The sequence below is a fragment of the Mesoplodon densirostris genome, chromosome 1, assembly GCF_025265405.1.
Source record: "Mesoplodon densirostris isolate mMesDen1 chromosome 1, mMesDen1 primary haplotype, whole genome shotgun sequence".
Taxonomy (NCBI): Eukaryota; Metazoa; Chordata; class Mammalia; order Artiodactyla; family Ziphiidae; genus Mesoplodon; species Mesoplodon densirostris.
In genome coordinates this window covers 230,748,258-230,763,951 of record NC_082661.1, presented here as the reverse complement: position 1 = coordinate 230,763,951, position 15,694 = coordinate 230,748,258, and the positions used below count along the sequence as shown (strand labels likewise).

The window sequence follows — 15,694 nt, the reverse complement described above, 5'->3', positions numbered from 1 at the left end:
CCAGACTCAACTGTCCTCAGTGTCTGCCACTGAGATCACCGCATCTGGCAAGGCCCCATGTGATGGGGTCCCTGCCTACCTTCCTACTTCCCTTTCTTTGATGCTCTGCTTAACCACAGCATCTTTCTTAATAATTCTATGTATATGCTAAGCTTGTGTCTCTGAATGCCTTCATTGACTGCTCCTGTCTACTGAGAACACTGCTTCTTTCCCCAGGTCATTATACCCTCGTTTCCAGGCACTACTAGACTACATGGCACCTTTGTAAGAATCACCTTCACAAGCACACAGAGCTTGATCAGAACACCCACACTCATCCCTCTGGCCCAGTACCATTGTGCAGTGAACAACCTGGACAACTGTTCTCAGCAGCCCTGCAACCTAATTCGGGTCTCATTTCAAAAGGTCTCATCCTCAGAAACGAAGTTCCATAACAACCCACTTTATAGTCCAATACCCAACATATATTCTTTACCCCTCACTCTACTTCGTCTTTTTATCATTTATCACCTGAAATTATTTTATATTTTTATTTTTAATGTTTATTATCTTTTCCATATCAGAAAGAAGGGACTTCATGAAAGTAGGGACTCTGTCTATCTTGTTCAACTATGTATCTTTGTACCAGCTAGCACCTTAAGAAGGCATTCAACCAATATTTGCTGACCAAATGAATGAACAGCTTTACTAGCAGTAGGACCCTTGGAAACTCATAATATCCTCTGGCCTTCAGTTTCTTTTTCATGTGAGATATGGGTTGTAAAACATAGCATTCCTCAGCTTCCTCTCACCTCTAAAATTTTACAATTACAGTGATCTAGGAGTCCTTTATATACGAAGAAAGAGCTAATTTTTCCACTGAATTATTAGATTTTGCTTGCTTTGTAAAGGGGGAGTGAAAGGAGTAAACTGGATCCTATGAAATAACTACGTATTATTGGATTAAACAAACTTGAAGGACATGTTCAGATTCAGAGTTAGGTAGGTGTGAAATCAAGCTAAATTTGCTAACAGGCTTATAATCACATTTCCAGAATCTGTATGCAGGGAAATGTATAAGATTCTCTTTTCTTACTTCAAATCAAACCCTGAGTTGCTGGCAGTGACGTTAAGCAAATAATTATAGGACTTCATGAAAGCATCATATTTCATCACTCTTGTCCAAAACACACACAATAAGGCAAGTGTCCAGCCTGCCCTCACAGGTGTGGTCCCTGGTATTGTGTAAACAGCCCCAGCTCCAAGTGTTACATATCCGACACCACCGCACGGTGCCCAGAGCAAAATAAAGCAAGTTAGGAAGAAAAAGAGGCTTACTTAGTTAAGTGTTTCACCAAAATATCCAACATTTCTTTATTTTTCTCCGGCAGTTTGTGTACCAAGAAATGGATAGCGTTAACACGAGATTCTGGGCTGCCGCTTTCTTTTAAGAAAAAAAAAAAAGAAGAAGAAAGAAAAGAAAAAGAAAAAAATGGTTAGCAGAGAACTCAGAATCAAATATATTCCTAAAAACAATCACAATAGCTCATCCATTAAATCTTCAAGCAGATAATTTACATGTATTTTGCCACTTTTCAAAGGAAAAGAAAATCCATCTATCTATCTTTCTCCCTATTATGAATCTTCTATGCCTCCCCTATGATGTAATTTCAGCGGGGCTGCAATTAGTGCCTTTCCCTATGCTGATATTTAAGAACAGAGGGTGACTATGGATTCTCTCCCTGGCATGCTGCACCTCAAATCTGCTCCTCGCTTACCTGATGAGGCTAGTCACTGGGTCACTGCCCCACATTGGAATGCAAATAAAATATCAGGATTAGGTTCCTCCCTTTTATGGGTTAAACTTTATCCCCCAAAATGATATGCTGAAACTGCAAACCCTCCTCCACCCCGGTATCTCAGGATGTGACTATTTTTAAATGTACCAGGGATTTGTTTTTATCAGGTGTGGTAAGACATGCAGACATGGAAACAACTCTCAGGAACGAAGACGCTTATCCTCACAGATCCCTAGAAACAGGAGGCATGGCATGCCATGCAGGGCCACATGGGGAAGCACCGGGGAGGTCAGGAGGCAATGAGCAAAAGGAAAATGTGGGCAAGAGGGTTTATTGCAGCATCCACATGAAGGAACAGGCAAGGCAGGGTAAGCAGGCTTAAGATGGGTTGGTGTGAATTTTTTCAGCAGGCTCAGGGGTATAGAGACTGTTCCTGGTTACCTGGTACCTGGCTCTGAGGCAGTTAAGGCAGAAGAATATTGGTCTGGAGTGTTAGAACCTGAAAAATGGGGTCAGGGAAGGAAAATGGGCTCTGGATGGGTTAGTTTGCACAGGGAAAGTGTGCTCAGGTTAAATATCTCTAGGAATTGGTTAGCCCCAGGAAGGGCAAGTCTCCCCAGGGTCAGTCAAGCCCCAGATGTCAAAACATTAGAATAATGAGACATACTTGACGGCGCTTATTTGGAATAAGGTCACCATAGATATCATTAGTTAAAATGAGACCACAGTGGGGTAGGGTGGTCCTTTAATCCAATGACTGGTATCCTTATAAGAAAACAAAGACATAGAGGGAAGATGGCCACGTGAAGGCAGACATACGGGAGAGTATCATGTATCAATGGAGACAGAGATTGAAGAGATGCACCTACAAGCCAAGGAATGCCAAGGATTGCCAGGAAACACCAGAAGGTGGATGGGGCAAGGCTCCTTCCCTAGAGCCTTCCAAGGAAGCATGTCTCTGCTGACACCCTGATTTGGGACCTCACCTCTAGAACTGTGAGAGAATAAATTTCTGCTGTTTTAAGCCATCTGGTTTGTGGTACTTTGTCACAGCAGCTCTAGCAAACAAATATTGAATATATTACCTTTGTCCCTTAGACTTTGGTATCAGTGATCATCCATGGCTCTTACTAACAATGTGCCCAAATTCCCTTTACTGTGTCGATAGAATATTATGGGACAAATTGATAAAATGCTTATTATTGAGAATTATGCTAGAGTTGTCAGGGGTGTCAAAGAAGTGACCGATAAGAACTAGGTGCTCGGTTTACCACAGCAGGAAGGAAGGTTACAAATCGCTATGGAAGTGCACAGAGAGCTGGCAGGGATGCTCAGGAAGTTTTCGCCTAAGGGAGAACGTTTGAGTTAGGGCTTGAAGAACAGGAGAGGTTTCACGGAAGGTGGAACTGAGGGGTGTGGGGTACATTCTGGATTCAGCAAACAGTGTGAGAAAATACACAGCCTATTCAGAGAACAGCTCCTTAAGCGTACATAAAGGTGGCCAGAGCCAAACTTTGGTCCATAAAGACCAATATTACTCAGCCATAAAAAAGAACAAAATAATACCATGTGCAGCAACATGGATGGACCTAGAGATTGTCATACTGAGTGAAGTAAGTCAGACAGAGAAAGACAAATATAGGATGTCGCTTATAGGTGGAATCTAAAAAAAAATGGTACAAATGAACTTATTTACAAAACAGAAATAGAGTCACAGATGTAGAAAACAAACTTATGGTTACCAAGGGGGAAGCAGGGGAGGGATAAATTGGGAGATCAGGATTGACATATACACACTACTGTATATAAAATAGATCACTAATAAGGACCTGCTGTATAGCACAGGGAACTCTACTCAATACTCTGTAATGACCTACATGGGAAAAGAATCTAAAAAAGAGTAGATATATGTATAAATGATTCACTTTGCTGTACAGCAGAAACTAACACAACACTGTACATCAACTATACTCCAATAAAAATTAGTTTAAAAAACAAAGAGAACTTGTCTTTACTGGTTGCTTATAAATTAGCCACTGAAAGTAAAGCAAGGAAGGGAAATGAGGAGAGTTAAATTGGGGGGGGAGACATACCTGACATTTTTAGAGGATGAATTAGACTGGGGGAAAAGAGCAAACTAAGAGGGAACCGCTATGTGGTCAAGAAGTATTGAGGCAGGAAGGGGCGGGGATTGGGGTGGGGAAAGGGATCAAACTACAAATAAGGAAATAGAGCAAAGAAGTATAGTTTGGGGCTTCCCTGGTGGCGCAGTGGTTGAGAGTCCGCCTGCTGATGCAGGGGACACGGGTTCGTGCCCGGTCCAGGAAGATCCCATGTGCCGCGGAGTGGCTGGGCCCGAGAGCCATGGCCGCTGAGCCTGTGCGTCCGGAGACTGTGGTCCCCAACAGGAGAGGCCACAACAGTGAGAGGCCCGAGTACCACAAAAAAAAAAAAAAAAAAGAAGAAGTATAGTTTGCAGTCAGATGGTGGAATCACCGCTTCCAAGTGACAGCTAAGTGGCCTTGAATAAGTTACCTAACCTCGCTGGGCCTCAGGGTCCTCACCTGCAAAATGAAGTGAATAGCACTATCTCAGAAGGCCCCTTGAGATTCTGTGAGGTGGCATCTGTAAAGCACTTAGCCCCAGTACCTGGCATTCAGAGGCACTGGACCACTGTTAGCAGTCATTGCTGATGCTGTTCATGTCACTGTTGATGTTTGTGTTCCTCTTATGTCAGAGCTACTATGGAAGAGGTGGAACTGACAGGATTTAGCCTCAGACCAGCTACGGGTCAAAGGAAAGAGGCAAAGATGACCGACGTTTCACGTCCTGGTTACCGGGCAGTACAGTCAGTTCTGCTGACAGACAGGAACCCAGGAGGCGAAGCGGGTTTGAGGAGGAAGATGATGGTGAAGTGATGGAGAAAGTGACATTCAGGGGCTGGTATTCTAGCAGGTATCTGGGAAGGGGAAGACGCTTTAGAGCTGAAGGCCAGCCACGCTCTCCAAAGGGCGTGACCTCCAGCACGTGGCCAAGGCTGCCCGAGTACTTCAGAGGCTGACAGAGGATGCGGTGGGGAAAAGAGCTCCAAAGACGTACAGGGGAGATGCCAGCAGGGAGCTAAGCAAAGCACAGGAGGAGGACGAGACAAGAGGACCAGGGAGCTTCAGTGTCATCAGAAAGTCAAGTGAGAAGAAACCTGCAAAGACTGGGGAGCTAGTGCTATCCAGAGTTAGGGGAGACTGGGGAATCGAAAGACAGAGAAGGGGGCTGTGGCTAAGTTTACCAATTTTTACAAAAAAGGAGGTTAAAGAGTGAAGTGCTGAAGAGGACGGGGAGGGTGGGATTTCAGACCAATGGTTCAAAACAGGAGGAAGGGAAGGGAAGGGGAAAGAAAGGTAAAGCAGATCAAGAACAGGGAATTTGGTGGGGCTTTTCTGTTTGGTTTTTATAACTGAGGTGCAATTGACATGTAACATTATATTAGTTTCAGGTGTACAACATAGTGATTCAATATTTGGATACACTGCAAAATGATCACCGCAATAAGTTACCAAATTTTTTTTCTTGTGATGAGAATTTTTAAGGTCTACTCTCTTGGGACTTCCCTGGTGGCACAGTGGTTAGGGGTCCGCCTGCCAATGCAGGGGACACGGGTTCAAACCCTGGTCCGGGAGGATCCCACGTGTCACAGAGTAGCTAAGCCCGTGCGCCACAACTGCTGACCCTGCGCTCTAGAGCCCGTGAGCCACAACTACTGAAGCCCACGCGCCTGGAGCCTGTGCTCCGCAGCAGGAGAGGCCACTGCAATGAGAAGCCCACGTGTAGCAACAAAGACCCAATGCAGCCAAAAATAAATAAATAAAATAAATTTATATAAAAAAAGATCTACTCTCTTAACAACTTTCAAATACACAATACAGTATTAGCAACTATAGTCATCATGCTGTACATTACATCCTCATGACTCATTTATCTTTTTTTTTTCTTTTTCTCATTTATCTTATAATTGGAAGTCTGTACCTTGTGACCCCCTTCTCCCACTTTGCCCACCCCCAGCCTCCCACCTCTGTCAACCACCCATCTGTTCTCTGTACCTATGAACTTGGGTTTTTTGTTTTGTTTGGATTTTTTTTTTATGAGTCCACAAATAAGTGAGATGATACAGTATTTATCTTTCTCTGCTTGACTTAGGGAATTTTTTTTTCAAAATGATAATAGTTTCACCTTCTTATCATTATAAAAATTAAATATCTCTTCTGCTAAAATTTTAGGAAACATAGATAAAATAAAAATTCAGTTAAAAAAACACTGAAAATCTGAAACATATATAGTTGAGAAAGACCAAGCAATCAGACTACACAGAACTCCTACAAATCAGAAAAGAGAGAGAGAACCCAAAGAAAAACACGGAAAAGCATGGAGCAGAAACTTCATGAAAGGGGACAGCCATACCACCAATAAGTGTATGAAAAAAGCACTAAACCTCATTAGTTATCAGAAAAACAGAAATTAAAACCACAATAAAGGATTCCTATACACCCACCAGGAGGGCTTTAAGTGAATATTAAGCTTGGGCAAGGACACGAAGAAACTGGAACTGTCACAGAGTAACCAGGTGGGAATAATTAAATGGTACAACCACTCTGGAGAGCTGTCAGTTAGGCAGTATCTACTAATGTTGAACACACACATTCCCAACGACCCCAAAATGTCAGTCATAGGACCATTCACTAAAGGACACATAGCAGAATGTTCTTGGCAGCAGCACCCTTGGTAACAGTCCAAAACCGAAGCAACTCAAGTACCCATCAAGAGCAGAACAGGAGGGTGGTGGTATATTCATACCGTGGAATACCGTACTGCAATGAGAGCGAACGATCCACTGATTCACTCAACAGGAATGACTCTCACAAGATAAGCAAAAGAAGCCAGACACATTGGTACATTATGTTTTAGTTCCCCAACCAGGGATCGAACCCGGGCCCTCGGCTGTGAAAGCACAGTGTCCTAAACACTGGACCACCAGGGAATTCCTCAATGTTCTATTTCTTTTTTTTTTTTTTTTTTTTTGTGCCGTACGCGGGCCTCTCACTGTTGTGGCCTCTCCCGTTGCGGAGCACAGGCTCCGGATGCGCAGGCTCAGCGGCCATGGCTCACGGGCCCAGCCGCTCCGCAGCATATGGGATCCTCCCAGACCGGGGCACGAACCCGTATCCCCTGCATCGGCAGGCGGACTCTCAACCACTGCGCCAGCAGGGAGGCCCTCAATGTTCTATTTCTTGATCTGGGGGCCGATTACATGGCTATCTTGACTCTGCAAATTCATTAAGCTGCACACTTATTATTTACACTTATTATTTGTGCACATTTCTGTTATGTTTCAACAAAAAGTTCCTTAAAGTTACTCACAGTAAATCTCAACCTAAGATAAGCTACTAATTTTTTAAATTATTTCAGATCCTTTTTCATTATGCTATTACAAGATATTGAATATAATTCTCTGTGCTATACAGTAGGTCCTTGTTGTTTATCTATTTTATGTATAGTCGTGTGTATCTGTTACTCCCAAATGCCTAATTTATCTCCCCCTCCCCTTTCCCTTTTGGTAACCATAAGTTTATGTTCAATGTCTGTGAGTCTATTTGTCTTGTAAATAAGTTCATTTGTATCATTTTTTTAGATTCCACATATAAGTGATATATTGTATTTGTCTTTCTCTTTCTGACTTACTTCACTTAGTATGATCATCTCTAGGTCCATCCACATTGCTACAAATGGCATTATTTCATTCTTTTTTATGGCTAATATTCCATTGTGTGTGTGTATGTGTGTATACACACACATCTTCTTTACTCATTCATCTGTTGATGGACATTTAGGCTGCTTCCATGTCTTGGCTATTGTAAATAGTGCTGCTATGAACACTGGGGTGCGTATATCTTTTCGAATTAGAGTTTTCATCTTTCCCAGATATTTGCCCAGGAGTGGGATTGCTGGATCCTATGGTATCTCTATTTTTAGATTCTTAAGTACACTCCATATTGCTCTCTATAGCGGCTACCCTAGTAACTTTTAAATTTAATCATTTCAGAGTTTTCCTTCCTTTTTTGTAATGAGATGTTCAAACAGCCTATTTCATTTAATATATAATGGAGGGACTTCCCTGGTGGCGCAGTGGTTAAGAATCCACCTGCCAATGCAGGGGACATGGGTTCGAGCTCTTCTCCGGGAAGATCCCACATGCCACAGAGCAGCTTAGTTCATGCACCACAACTACTGAGCCCACATGCCTAGAGCCTGTGCTCTGCCACAAGAGAAGCCACCGCAACGAGAAGCCCGCGCACCACAACGAAGAGTAGCCCCCGCTTGCCACACTAGAGGAAGCCCGCGCGCAGCAACAAAGACCCAACGTGGCCAAAAATAAATAAATAAAATTAATTAATTAATTTAAATATATATACATATAATGGACATCTCTCCATGTCTTTAAATGGAGTGCACACCATCAATTTTATGAATATTTAGATTGCTCCCAATGTCTGTAAAGTTAAGTTTGCTCCACTTTACACTTCCAGGAGTAGTGTCTGAGCGGGAGGAATGACATTTTACAACACAGAACACATTGTTGCTAAAGGGAGGGGAGGGAAAAGGCTAGGAAATGAACAGGCACATGATAAAGCAGAACGCAAACAATCAAATCATGTAAAAGACTCTTTGATACAGACTACATTTGTCTTCGAAAATAAAAGTACAGCTATCTAAAGAGGTAGGTGATAAATTACAATCAAGTTTTTAATCTGGAGTTAAAACCAACATAATGCCTTACTAAATCAAAGCTGGAGGAAAATGAAAGCAATGAAAATATAATAGCATTTTCAACTCACAGCTTTGATTTTTAAAATGAAATTAAAGCAGGGACTCTGAAAAACAGTCAAAAATTCCAAAGGAAGAAAAGGATAACTGCCTATAGTAAGAATTTTGTACATTCAAAGACTGAACATTTTTGAAAAATTCACTGAAACACTTTCTAACTCGTGTGTGTCTTGTCATTAATAATCATCTTCCTCCAAAGAAAACCCAACTTTAATATTTTTTTATTTATTACTTATCGAGAAACACAAGATAGGAAAATAGCTTCCCACCTTCTAAGGATAAGGGCCTTCATTTCTAAGTGGAAAATACTGGAATCAGTTTTAAAAATGAAATCAAAACCTTCCACTTGCTTTTTTGAGTCCCTCTCCCACCAGCTCACTCCCATCTCATTTGAAATCATACACACATTCTTTTTCAAGTCTGCTTTTTCCCTCTTCTTCCAAAAAGAAGAATTTGTGTACAGTAAACCTTTTTCTCCATCTTGTTTCATTTTGATATTAATTAAAGCTTTGTGTTAATGGGCATTTTCATGTGGCTACAATAATAACTTTAAGGTACTCAAAAAGTTTTCTAAGATAAATTACCCTTAGTTGCTTATGCTATGTGCATTTCATTATAATTTAATTGATATAAATTACAAAGAATGCACAGTGTAACTTTTTAAAAATCTGAGATGCTGAATTAATCATAACGCTAAATTCCTGATGAATGCCAGGGACTGGAGTTTACTGTAATAGCAAAAGCATTTTTAATTGTGAAACTACAAATCAGCATCTACAAGACTGAATGTCTATCTGCTTACGTTGCTGTGCCAGCTAATGGAGACTGAAAAAGATAGGAGTGTAGCTTACTTGACCTTATCAAAGACACACAGACAGGGAAACTTAAATTTGATATTTAAACGTCATCAGTCAGTAATACTGTAATTTCAGGAACGCATTAGCAGTAACCATTCAAGCACTTCCCACAGCACAAGGGGCTTCAATTACCAGACATCAAGCATCCCAGTTCTTCTGTGGGAGACACTATCTAATACCAGAAATTGACCACAGTAGGCTAAGATAGCTTGATGTCATTAAGCATCCAATTCCTTTAATTTCCAGATTTCTGAGTCCCTCCCCACCAAGACAACATGATTTTGTCTTGTCTCCCCTGCAGGTTTACCAATAAGGATATAACATTCTGGCTAAGCAAATGCCAGTGCCTTGGATCCTGTAATAGTTTTCTTTTTCATCATAAGTGACTAAAGAACTTTGTGATTATGATTTTGCTTCCCAGGTACCTTGACTACAGGAAAAAAACACACTGAACACAGCAAGACAAGTATTCTGGTTTGGGGGACAGAAATTCTTCGTGTGATGCCATATTAGGCGTCCAGGCTTCAGCTGTCATTCTCAAACCAAGTTTAACATGAGTCCAGCCCTGAAGCATGGATCCAATTCTTACCAATATGATCTGTCACAGACTCTGAGCCTGAAAGGCTGAGACACACGCCAAGGACCACAACATTCTCAAAGGTAATAAACATCATGCAGTAAGAGATCCAGGTAAATGCCTGCCAGCATTCCCCAGCTGGGCACGACCTTCCGAATCCTGCGTAAACCAAGCAAACTGTATTTTCATCTTACAAATTTCTATACTAAAAGCCCATTATATTCTCTTGCAAGATGGATGGTGTGAAATAATAATAAATATACGTATACTGGTCTCTGCACCCAGTTCCTGATGCTGAGCTCCTAAAACCCTTATATTTGGGGGTGCTCAGAGAGTCTTTTGTTCTAGTATTTCTAGTTTCTGATACAGAGCTCCTAGGGGCTCTGTCATTTCCTGAGTGATTGGAATGTCTGACACCAAGCTCCTAAGTCCCCTGGAATTTGGGGGCTGATAAGAACATCTTCTGTTTTAATGAGGTGATTTTGGTGGGCTTCTAGATGGGGGCTGGTCAAGAGAGGTTAGAAGCTTGGAATTTTCAGATCTACCCACCATCCTCTGGAGAGGGGAGAGGGCAAGAAATGGAGCTAACAATCCATCATGGCTACAGGATGAAGCCTTCATAAAAATCCCCCTACCACAGGGGATGGACAGCTTCCAAGTGGGTGAACGTATCTATATGCCGGGAGGGTGACACCCCCCAACTTCACGGGACAAAAACTCCTGCACTCAGGACACTTCTGGACCTTGCCCTGTGTACCTGACTGTTCATCTGTATCCTTTATCATATCCTTTATTATACCACAAGCTGGTAAATGGACATTTGCATTTCCCTGAGTTCTGTGACCACTCTAGCAAATTCTCATGTCCAAGGTAGGGGTTACAAGAAAGCTGATTTCTAGCCGGTTAGTCAAAAGTACCAGGGATAACCTGGGACTTGGAACTGGTGTCTTTCATGGGGGGGGGGCAGTTTTGTAGGACGAGTCCTTAACTTGTGGGATCAGAGGCTAACTCCAGATAAACAGAATCAGACCTGAATCCAACTGCAGGACATGCAGCTGGCATCACAGAATTGGATGGTGTGGGGAAAACCCACACATTTGGTGATCAGAAGTGCAGTATTATGTGTGTACAGAAGACACACAGGAGTGATTTTCCTAGACAGAGGGTCTCCAGTTCCTTTTAGCAATTTTAAGTTAGTTCCCTCAGCTGAAAGGGTTATTTGGACGCTTTCAAAAAAAAAGTGTTTTTTTAATTTCTCAATGCATTCACCATTGACCAGTAGTATTTCTTTTAAGAATGAAAAACAAAAGACGTTTGCCTTCTGTGGTGACGACAAAGAAAGAAAATTCACATTTGTATCACACACTCCAGAAATTAACTCACAGGTTCTCAAGGGAACTCTACTGGAAAGAAACAGATGAGAAGAAATGAAGGGACCCAGGAGAAACCTTCAGAACCCTCAGCAGGGACGGGAGAAAAGACCATCTCAACACCACGGAACAGACTGAAACTACTGCACATGACTGAAAAGAATCAAAATTTAGTTTCCATGCTGGTGTGAGAGGCAGTAACAGAGATGGGTGATGCTTGATCATTTTAGAAGTTAGCTCAGCTAAGACACTGCAGCAAAACAAGGGAATCTCTGCCGTCGTTAATGGAAAATGATAGTTTAACTGCAATTCCAAGTTTCCAACATTATTCAAGAGACTAATCCTGGCCACCTGATTTCTGTGACCCTTTTAGTCAACACTGGAAAGGACACAGGCAAAGATCAGAGGACCTGCTCCTACACCCTTTCCTGAGAGAAGGGTGCTCACAAGAGAGCTGAATAAAAAATGAAAGTCTGCACTGGAAATGTGGGCCATGAAACTATACCTATTTAATATACGTACTTTTCCCCGGTAAATAAGGTAACTATGGGTCCCATGCCAACCGTAACTCCACTTGGGTGCAAATTTCTGCCAATAATTACAGTAGCTACAGTGTTTCTCTGGAACAGGCTTGTTATTCAAATCATTGTGAAGACTCTACGTCAGATCCCAACAGAGTCAGGAAGCAGAACACAAGGTACTCATCTAGGAGGTGACGCTACGCTTCGTACTGGCACAATGTCTTCTCCCACAGTGTTGAAAGGTAGCCTCAACAACTCTTGAAACTCACCTCCTACCACCACTGACTTAGTAAACACTTGTAAGTTCCTACCTCTTCGTCTGGTACAATACATCGATGTTAGAATTTCAAACACACTGGATTCGGTTACAAGGCGAGATAATGCTACTAACTTGTGGTAACTGAAAACTATTCCACAATCCCTTTATCTTTCTCCAATTCTCAAAGGATTCTAGATTAAAATTGGCACTCTTCTGCTTTTTCCAGTCTCTGAGGCAAACATGAAACAACTGTCCTCCAATGAGAGTTTAATTTCTCTTCCCCCTGGTTTGCCAAAAATGCCACGGGGAAGAATCAAAACAACTAAGCATTTGCTTGAGTTTTTGCCAAGAAATCTTTCCCCCACTTCCTTGATCATACAAACTCCCTTTAAAAAGAAAAAAGAAATCCTCTTCCATGTGAAAACAAAAATGAACAGAACCATATTTTTGCCTTTTCCAAATGCCTGTTGTATATGTAGAGTCTAACTGGGTCTAACTATTCCTTCTTTCTGCAACCTCCTAGGAACTTTCATGCTGGCTGGAGCAGGGACCTCCCAAGAAGATACATTTAAAGCAATGTTCAGGCAGCAGTAACATAGGACCCAAAGGGATCGCTCTAAAGTTTTCAGCAGATTAAACGATGGCATACATCCAAGGGAAGAAAATAAAAGGAAATGGAAATACAGTTACAACTACTGTCAGTGCACCTGTGAAAACCAATACTGTAGGTTTTAGCCAGTGGAACTGGGGTTTTGAATTTTAAATAAAGATCTCCAAAATCTGGCAAGTTACTTAACATGTCTCCACCTTCCTTTCCTTAACTGTTAAATACCTAACACCAGAATATTTTGGAAGACTGTGATGATTTAACACCAAATGCAAATAGAAAAAGTGAGTGTGTATAACAGAGTGTAAGAGAGTGTATCAGAGACAGAAAACAAGAAAGCTTGAAATGAGTATGACTCACAAAAAATTTAATCACAAATTAAAATGCTACCAACTATAAGCCTTTTTCATTTAACATTTTATCACATAGAATTCACTCTCTACCAAATATTGTGTGGGCTTCCGGCATGAGCTCACAATATTCCTTCTGCCTGCAATTTCCATCTCAATATCTTTCTACATGAAGTCATTTCCAACATGCGAATCTCTCCGAATCTGCTAATCTCCCCAACCTTCTGCAAGTTAAATACTCCTGTGTTCCCATCCTACTGTGCTCATGTCATTATTATATACATACATAATGGTACAGGCAGAGGTGTGTGTGCCCCAATACTTGCTAAAGAATTGGCTCCTGGGGGTAGAAATCCTTTCATGGCCCTATATATTCATTATATACCAGTGACTAGTGCACAGTAGGAGATAAATAAGTGTCTGTGAGTGAATGAATGAATGAATGAATAAATATATTAATTGTCCCTTTTTTCATCTTCTAAAGGGGGGGGAACCAAACACCTCCTCAAGTGATTTCCATTTTTAACACAGATTACAATAACATAAAGATAAATTTTTCATGTGGAAATTTAAGTTTGTACACACTGTCCATCACAAAACTGTTTCTATCACCTCGATGTAATACGTACTGGCTGGAACAATGAAGTCTCCGTGTAATTCATAGGTCATCAGCGGCTCTGGAAGACTCCTGTATTAAAAGGACAGCTTAGAATTACCAAACAAATACAAATAGGTCACCTCTTTTTGCATTCATTTTTTATAAAAGGATATTAAATATGTCATACATTTCTTAATGTGCAAAACTTCCCTAGGAAATACTTTTACAGATCAAAAAAGATACATCATTCAAATGGATTCCTTTATTAAGTGTTATCTGCACCATGCACTGTCCAAGCTTAAGCAGCCACAAATCTCTATCAGATTTAAGCACATAGTATTTCATATTTAATCTTGGAAAGTACCTTTATAAACATCTAATTTCATGTATAAAACTCCCTTCCACATACTAATTTATTTAAAGTCAAATATTCTATCCAACCAAATATAAACATATAATTTTGAAAATCACCTCTAGGATATTAACTGAAGATACCACAAAAAAATATGGAAAAGATTAAACAAATTTAAAGAAATCAAGTCCTCTTTTTTTTTAAGATTTTTTTGATGTGGACCATTTTTAAAGTCTTTATTGAATTTGTTATAATACTGTTTCTGTTCTATGTTTTGTTTTGTTTTTGTTTTTGTTTTGGCCATGAGGCATGTGGGATCTTAGATCCCCGACCAGGTATTGAACCCACACCCCCTGCACTGGAAGGTGAACTCTTAACCACTGGACCACCAGGGAAGTCCCTCCAGTCCCTTTCTCTTACATCTCTATTATAAAAATATGATATCCAATATTGATGTATGCCTATGAAACAACAGAGAAATGAAATAAAATTGATGACAACTTAAAAAACACCCATATCATTTTAATTTTCTACAGATTACATAAATGGTAGATTTTTATCCTGTGGTCAACAGAATGTTACAGTTCAATCAACATTTATACATATCTTAAATTTTAAAAGACCAGATCTCCAGACTCTATAAACACCTAAAGAATACTAAGACAAGTTATCAATCTGTACAGCCCTTCTGGAGGGCAATCTGGCAAGATAAAAGATAAAAACTTTTAAAAGGTTTAAATCATGTAGCCCAGAAATTCCTCTTCAAATGCTTAAAAAAAAAAGACATCAAAGATACACACACAAAAAATTTTAAACATATGCAAAAGCCAAAAAAATGCCAGGGATAAAGAAGGTCATTTCATATTGATAAAAAGGTCAATTCATCAAGAAGACAATAATCCTAAATGGTTGTTTGTTTTTTTAACAATCCTAAATGTTAGTGGGTCAAATAACAGGATCTTCAAAATCCAGGAAGCAAAAATGGATGGAACTGCAAGGAGAAATAGACAAATCCACAAATATGGCCAGAGACTTAAATACCTCTCTGTCTCGATAACAGATAGAACGAGTAGACAAAATCAGTTAGGACAGAGAAGATTTGACCAAAGCTGTCAACCAACTTCACCTGACTGGTATGTCCATCACCTAAATGAAATGCCATCCAAAAGCAACAGAAGACACATTCTTTCCCGGTGCATATGAAGCATTTATCAAGATAAAGATATTCTGGACCATGAAACAAATCTCCATAAATTTAAAAGGGTTCAATTTATACAGGGTATTTCTCTGATTACAGTAAAAATTAAATTAGAAATCAATAACAGAGATATCTAGAAAACCTCAAGGAAATGAATATCAGGAAGCATTCTGAATTGAAACAAAAATGAAAATACAACATATCAGAATTTAAGGGATGTTGGTAAAGCAGTATTTGGCAGTAAATTTATACCACTAAGTACCTATTAGAAAAAAGAAAGGTCTTAAACTTTCTACCTTAAACAGCCTAAAAGAGTAAATTAAACCCAAAATAAGCAGAAAAACAGAAACA

The 15,694-nt window shown here is 40.4% G+C and overlaps 1 protein-coding gene across 2 annotated transcripts in view; it reads right to left on the bottom strand.

Moving 5' to 3' along the window:
* The window catches only part of ARHGAP10 (Rho GTPase activating protein 10), a 336,361-nt gene that overhangs the window by 101,478 nt on the left and 219,189 nt on the right, over positions 1-15,694 (bottom strand). For both annotated transcript variants that reach the window (XM_060116129.1, XM_060116137.1), the window contains 2 exons: positions 13,825-13,883; positions 1,318-1,423 (listed from right to left, as the gene is read on the bottom strand). In XM_060116129.1, the coding sequence (XP_059972112.1) occupies positions 1,318-1,423; positions 13,825-13,883 (165 nt within the window). The remainder of the gene's footprint in view (positions 1-1,317; positions 1,424-13,824; positions 13,884-15,694) is intronic.